Source organism: Rhagoletis pomonella, unplaced genomic scaffold (assembly GCF_013731165.1).
Source record: "Rhagoletis pomonella isolate Grant_MI unplaced genomic scaffold, Rhpom_1.0 Rhpom_scaffold_01674, whole genome shotgun sequence".
Lineage (NCBI taxonomy): Eukaryota > Metazoa > Arthropoda > Insecta > Diptera > Tephritidae > Rhagoletis > Rhagoletis pomonella.
The window spans coordinates 26726-34724 of record NW_023460228.1 but is presented as its reverse complement, the minus strand read 5'-3'; the positions used below and the strand labels follow the sequence as shown (position 1 = coordinate 34724).

General features: G+C 37.3%; 1 protein-coding gene across 1 annotated transcript; it reads right to left on the bottom strand.

The window, feature by feature from the left end:
- Window positions 1-1581: 1581 nt before the first annotated feature.
- On the bottom strand, window positions 1582-3372 carry LOC118752590 (menin-like). Its single transcript, XM_036487483.1, has 2 exons — window positions 2704-3372; window positions 1582-2643 (listed from the first exon to the last, which is right to left on the bottom strand). Exons 1-2 carry the CDS (start codon window positions 3071-3073, stop codon window positions 1982-1984), a joined length of 1032 nt encoding a protein of 343 aa, XP_036343376.1. The 5' UTR covers window positions 3074-3372; the 3' UTR covers window positions 1582-1981.
- Between the last annotated feature and the right edge of the window lie 4627 nt (window positions 3373-7999).

Sequence of the window (7999 nt, the reverse complement as noted above, 5' to 3'; positions counted from 1 at the left end):
TTTTAAAGCTAAAAGTTACAATTAGTGGCATAGTAACATATTGGATATCTCCATTCTATCGACTAGGTGTATGGTGTCATGTTAGCACTACATACCATTTTTTTTTTTAAATGAGAGCTACAAATTTTTTCTTTTCAACAAATTTACAACAAAAAAGCTACAATTAATTCAGTTGTAACCTTTTCAATATCACAATTCTGTCGTCAATGGTGCATGCTGTCAAGTTAGCACTACATACTAAATTTTGTTCGAAAAAGGGTCAACTCATTTTTTTCCAGAAAAACGAAAGCTACAAATTTTTTCTTCTCACAACAAATTTTAAAGCTAAAAACTACAATTAGTGGCATAGTAACATATTGGACATCTCCATTCTATCGACTAGGTGTATGGTGTCAAGTTAGCACTACATACCATTTTTACCTTCCTTTTATTAGCTCGGGATGTAACTATGTAATATTGATGCGCCTAAAAGATGCAGCGATTTCTATTCTCAAGTTACATACCTGATGACAGTACGAATGGCAATTATAATAGGGAGGTTTTAGTTTTTGAAACTATAATTTTATTTCCTAAAAAACGAGAGCTACAAATTTTTTCTTTCCTCAACAAATTTTAAAGTTAAAAGCTACAATTAATCGCATAGTAACATATTGGATATCTCAATTCTATCGACTAGGTGTATGGTGTCAAGTTAGCACTACATACCATTTTTTCTTAAAAAACGAGAGCTACAATTTTTTCTTTCCACAACAAATTTACAACAAAAAAGCTACAATTAATGCCGTTATAACATTTTCAATATCTCAAATCTATCGACTAGGTGTATGGTGTCAAGTTAACACTACATACTATTTTTTCTTAAAAAACGAAAGCTACAAATTTTTTCTTTCCACAACAAATTTACAACTAAAAATCTACAATTAATTCCGTTGTAACCTTTTCAATATCTCAATTCTGTTGTTGTTGTGGTAGCAGCAGTACTCAACCCCCCGGGGTTCGGCAAGGGTCGTCTTCGTCCCTTCGACAAGCCTGAGGCCGAGAAAGCGGGCGGCGTCTATAGGCGCGGTCCATAGTGCTTCTGGTGTCAGGGTCGTGGGGTTAGAGGCGCATGCGAAGAGGTGTTGGGTGTTGTGTGGACCTTGCCCGCATGCAGGGCATGTGTCTGCCACTTCTGGGTTCAGCCGGGAAAGATAGCTGTTTAATCAGTGGCACCACCCAGAACGGAGTTGTGATAGGGTGCACCTGGTCTCTCTAGGCAGTTCGGCTTCGTCGATGTTGATGGGTGGCGGACGACCACCTAGAACGATGTTGTCGTTTCTGGTGCTATCTCAATTCTGTCGTCAATGATGCATGGTGTAAAGTTAGCACTACATACCAAATTATGTTCGAAAAAGGGTCAACTCAATTTTTCCAGAAAAACGAAAGCTTAAAATTTTTTCTTTTTACAACAAAAATTTTAAAGTTAAAAGCTACAATTAATGCATAGTAACATATTGGATATCTCAATTCTATCGACTAGGTGTATGGTGTCAAGTTAGCCTACATACCATTTTTTCTTACAAAATGAGAGCTCGAAATTTTTTTCTTTCCACAACAAATTAACAACAAAAACACTACAATTAATGCCGTAGTTAACTTTTCCAATACTAACTTGACGCAGGACCGTGGATCTACGGTAATTTTACCGTGGACCTACGGTAATTTTTCTCCGTGATCCACGGTAAAAGTTACCGTGGCGCGTGTAAGTAGACACTCCCTAAATTTTATGTTTCTGCGTGAAAACTTGAATTTGGACGAAACAAAATATCAATTAAATCGGCTGATTGTCAACGCGCGCAAGAAGAGGCAGTTGGCCATCTTTTCGCTTCGCGCTGCAGCTGCAACGATCTATGTCGCAGTCTTTGCGCAAAGCGAAGCAAGCGTTTTATTGGGTTTAGCTTTAACTGCAAGCTTGCATCGCCACATATACAGATACATTTCCCTAGTTTGGAATATCGTACTTACCTAAAGCCATGGGAAACTTTTTTAAATGACCCTTATCGTACAGCACCCAAAGTAACTGTTGTTGCAAATCTGCTACTTCAACACAATCACTATTAGTTGTCATGGATATATTTATCGCAGTGGCAATAGCGGCAACTTCCATAGCCCTGTCACATACTACTGCCAAACCACCCAAATACAACCAAGAGCCGGATTCAATCCCTGCGGTTATATCCTGACCACGTTTATCTTCACTACCTTTACCATGCCATGTAACCTCAATACATTCATCATGTGTAGATCCAAATACAACCCACGCGTGGTCTTCCGATATAGCCAAATGTACATCACGATATCCAAGCATTTGGCAGCCTGCGACAACTGCGAGAGCTACACCGAAGCAGTCCAATTTATTGCCGGATAAATAACAATAAAGATTTTGTAAATGAGCACGATCTTTGTAACTACTTCTTATTAAAGAATGCCAAATGACATCCGAGACTTTTTTAATAACTTCGCGAGTTGCTTGGCGATTTTGCATTGACTTCGGCTTTTCTACTACGGATAGTATGCTTTGAAATTTTTTGTATAATCCCGAAACCAGTTCGTATGTAACAACAGGAAAAGGCACACTGTTGCTTTTTATAACGCGATTCGACGCTAAATAAGTAAAAAACCAAAAATTAAAATACTTAGAACTGCAATCTAGGCGCAAAATACCTGATATCCCTGCGCTTCCTGCTCCGCCCGCAAGGGGAGGTGGAGAAATAGTCGTATTCAATGTTGCATTTAACAGCGCGTGTTCAGCAGCTAAGGCAGCATCGCCTGTAGTTAAGGAGATCTCTACATAACCTGCTACTATAGAAAGCAATGTAAGATCAGGCTCAATTGCTTTCCCCGAGAATCCATCCTCCGTGGATCGACGAAAAAAGCCCACCACGTCTTTTATGGATCTAAGCGGAAAATTACTGGCATCAACCGTCGAATGTTGTTCATTTTGACTTTCGGATTGAAGGCATTGGTGGTATAGATAGCTGTTTGGTTGGCCAACTGATGTATTAGCATTGGTACTACGAGTCGCGGTTGACATTGTTATGCAACGATTTCAGTTAAAAATGCTACAGTTGAATTTACGGCAGTGATCCGTCAATCTGAAATCTAGGGCCCCCACAAGTTAACAACCAACTTTTCCTGTTGCTGTATTAAGAGCTCCACTGGTTCGTTATTTACAGTTTTATTATTTCTTCAGAAGTTTCTACTGCTGTAATTTATTGGCTTTGTAAGCACATTCATCAGAACCAAGGCATTTGTGCATGCACATATCGCTCATTTGCTGCAAGTGTGTTAATCCAATAAATTAAAAACTCGAGAAATATAGTGAGATCTCAGTATATCCAGTAAACAAACTTAGCTATTTTTTTCACCAAGTTTGGTCCCCATAAGGGACTAGTGTTGCAAGCAACGCTTTTTCGGCAATTAGGGTGTTGTGCAGCTATTTAATGTGGTGAAAATTATTGAAGCACTGGAGAGATTTATTCACATGTAATTGGAGATAGGGCTGATAGATTTATTTTAAATAAATTGTGAATCTGCGAAAATATCTTTTCAGCAGATGAATATACTTTTTAACCTTTTTTCCGAAAATTTACATACAGGCTCGAAAATATGCGAGTAACATTACGTTTGTATAGTAACTTCTCCAGTAAAACATTGCAGCGAGAGCGTAAAAGCAAAATAGAGCGTAAAATTGAGAAGAAGAGAAAACTAGCAGAAGAGGTTATTGAACACAAAACTAGCAAAAACTTGCAAGAGAACAGTTGTTGCACTGCTTTGACAATCTGCTGTAAACATCTTACTATTTATAAATCAGTTTTAAACTCTTTGCTTTACACACAAGCACTTACACTGCAAGAATGATAGAATACAAGATTGCGCCGTCCTGGGCGTTGACATTTGTGTACCACAAGTAAACAAAGAATAGAGCGAAAAGAAGACCGAGTTGAAACTGCCAAAGCGGTTCACTTTACTGCGAAAAACGTGTTTTAATTTTGCTAAATGCGAAAATATTGCATTTGTCTTCTAATCTATTAGAGAACAGTGAACATATTAGTGCACTCCATTGCTTTGCAATTGAGCCTGCTTCAGCAAATGTTTTAGTGCACTTTCTTGCTTTGCAATTAAGGCTGCTGCAGAAAACTGCAGCAGCATCTCTCTGCGGGACTGATTACTTGCTAATGGAGGCTGCGTGGAGCAGAAACAAAATCATTGCGAGGAAATGCTGTTAATATAATAATAGAGAAACATTTCGGGAATGGCTTTGCCGTGCCATATGTACACAAAATGCAGCGGTTCGTCCCAGCGCTACACTTGCATCTACGCTTCTTGCATCTTGGCGGCTGTCGCACTTAAACACACAGCACTTCATTGTATTAGTTTTTACGCAGTCTTCAACTCAAAAATTGCTCACAAATTACAAATTAACACATTTTAAACTGATTTTTCACTAATAATTCATATTTCTCTTTCGCTGATTTGTAAACAAAGGTTTATTTACAAGTTACCACAACTGTCAAAATCGGCAAAACCAAAGTAGCGGTACCACTGACGGCGCCACCTTTGTTCGCTGCACCGTGCTTACACTGTCCAGTACATCATTAATATTATGATTTCCACTCATTTTACTTTTGTTTGTGCCAAGGCGATTCAATATAAGGTGATAGCAGGAGTACAAAAACAAAAATTTACATGAATTTTGTTTTTGCTGTGGCGGCATAAACTGTCAAAACCTGTAAGTGTGTGTAGAAATTCAAACAAAATTTTTCAATTTGATATCAGAAGCCGTGCGGCGAAACACATACACAAAATCAACTGAGCTAGTAACACCACTTTTATATATACTTTTGACATTTATTCTTCTTCTTCTTCTGCTAGCTAATTTCTGCTAGTAAATATTTCACTAGCAAGAATTTGCAGCTCTCTCGTGTTGTTACGCTCTCGATTCAGTGCTCTCTTGCAAATTTTTTGGGTTATCATACACTTTTCCAGTAAAGTTTGCAGGTTCCAGTACAAATTAGTACTGACTATTGGTAACTATACAAACCTATTCAAATATCGTCGCCTGGATGGAAAATTGCCGGAAGCGTCATTTTGACAATTTGTGGTTTTTGGATATCTTCTTTAGTTTCCGACTAATTGACTAAAATTTTTTCGCTTATTTGGTACAAATTGCGTTAATATTGCTGTCGTACTAAACTAATCAAGATCTTCCAAATAGAGTTATCTGTTCTTCTTTAGTTTCCGACATATTCAGCTTTATCATGAGTTTCATTTTCTAGAACCGGGTCACTTTTCGTTTGCGTGTGTTCACTACAGGTGGATGAAAAAATTGTTGGCGAAATTTTGTTCGGGCGAAACTCACGATTAGGCTGATTAGTAAAAAGTATGGTTAATTTATAAAAATTGTTATCACATTTTGGCGTATATCACTAAAACTGACTGCAAATTTTTTGACAAATGTCGTATACGACAAAATTTTATTAAACTCATAAATGGTTGACACTAAACTAAAAAAAATAAGATAATTTAAGAATTTCATGAACTAGTACATAGCATTCTCCGACACTTTGGAGAAAATCTGTAGTCGTGTTTCTGAGAAATTGCATTCCAAACTTCAATCGTGAGTTACCGAAAGTAACTTGTGACAATCTTTTATCCAGGGATCTACATAAATTATAATTGTCATTATTTTCGCAGTTGGAGTATATGCCAGACGAGTAACAGGTATATACATACAGGGATACCTAAATTAGCGCGTTGAACTTGTATATTTATCTCTCTCCAACGCATTAATTCTATATACGTAGGTACCAACGCCTGACAAAGTTATGTCTAAATTTAATAATGGCTCTATGACAAAATATTCATGGAATGTATTCGTAGATTTTTATTTACTTCATTTCATACAATAGCATTGATGTTTTGTTTTTCATACATTAGTATTGATGTTTTTTACTAAATACCAGGAATAAATATTTAATGAAAAACTATTTCATTTAAACTTAACCAACTTTTAGTTGCTCGGAGCTAATTTTGGAACGCTTAACGAAATATTTTCATAGGCAATAAATGCAACCCTGGGTGCATCATTAACGAGCAATTTCGCAGCTCTTCAAACATTTTCCACATTATGCTTTTAGGGCTAGTAGTTTCCGACCCCATTTGCTCGTTTTTTTTCAATTCTGAATTTAGGCTAGACTTCATGGGAACTTACTGTGGGTGCAAACAGACCACATTTTGTAAACTGAATTGTGATATTTAATTTTATTTTATAATGAAAAATGAATTTAATGTGCAATTTTTTAAGTTTACTAGATGTAAGACAACTTTTAATTTTCTTTATATATTGCATGCTTTAGTTTTAATTCTGTTTAAGTTAAGTTGTAAAGGTGAAAATAGGCCTCCTGGGCAACCGAGCACATTAAAAAAAAAATCGGTAACGCGCGTAAAAGCATACCTCACAAGTGGTGTGGAAAATGCAAGAACAAATATAAATGGAATAATTTTCGAAATTATGAAATGGTTATTGGTATTTTCCATCTCAAAGGGGGTGATTAATTTGAACGTTATTTAAGCTGCCTTTACACGGTCGATTTTTGTCGTTTAACCAAAATCTACCCGTGTAAATTGCAATTCAACCGTAAAATGTAAGCGTTTTGGCTAGTCCATATCTTAAGTAAATTTTCCAGTCGACAGAAATCGACCCGTGAAAAGGCAACTTCAGGAATTTTTTAATTTTCTTTTTTTTTTTTGCTTGGGCGTCTTTTGAAGATGTGCCAAATTATATTGTATACTTAAATACAAAACAACAATTTCTTTAAGCCATCTTGTGCAGCAATTTGTTGATCTTATCCTCACGGCTACGGAAATCACCAACCTCAACGTAGTGATTAGCCTTCTTGCGCCAGCCTCGGGTTGATGTGTTGAGCTTGAATAGCAACAGGAAGTTGGGGGCTTTCTTGAAGTGAATCAACGCACTGAATTTCGTGCGCTTCGCGAAATTTGCGTTCAATCACAAAGCAGAGATTGGGACACGCTTGACCATTCCACGTTTGTACATCAATTCACAAACTGATTTAAGATTTGGATAACCCCATATAGGGGGTTCGGCATAAGTAGCATATTAATGGTTGCCTTGCTCAATTTGACGAACACACCGTTTTAATGTGGCGAAGACAGAACTGTAAAACTACGCACTTTTTGTGCAACTTTGTTGATACCGCGGATGCGGATCACAAAAGCCAATTTGGATTTTTCAGGCCCGTCGAATTGGCCGCATTTCTTTGCCACACAGCGTTACTCCATCTCACGGCGTCCATCACGGAGTTTTCCTGTTTGATATTTCTCAGCATGCACCAAGTTTTCACATTTACGGAGTGCAATCACAGCAGAGCGCTTTAGTTTACGTTTGATCAGGGTAGCAATTTGCTGACCTGCTCTTGCTGAACTACAGCTTCGGCTCGGGGACAGGAGGCAGCTTCCTGGAAGGTTGTCTGCCCTTTGCTTGCGGTTTCTTACAGGCCCATGATGGCAGTCATCTTAACTTGTTACTTAGCACGTTGAAAAGGCGAAAAAAAGTTCGCCAAATGTTTGGAGCACATCGTAAATGAGCCACTCGATTTATAACATTTCTATAAACAATTTAATTAAATACTTTTTATACATAGATATGCTGCAACCATGCACTTACTTTCCCAAATTCCATCCTGTTTATCGGCATAATTTTCCAAATATGCCTGCTACTTCATTACTAATTACTAAATTTTCCAACTGCGCCTTCTTTGTTGGCTCGACATATCCTAAAAAGACAAATTTACATTAAACAATAGAAATCGCAAAAATTAGCAAATAAAATACTCGCTTTGTTTTGTTTTGTTGTCAAATTCCTGAGAAATGTGAATTCACCACGATGCGATACAGAAAGAACAAGGACCAGGGATGTAATTTTAAGTAAACCTAT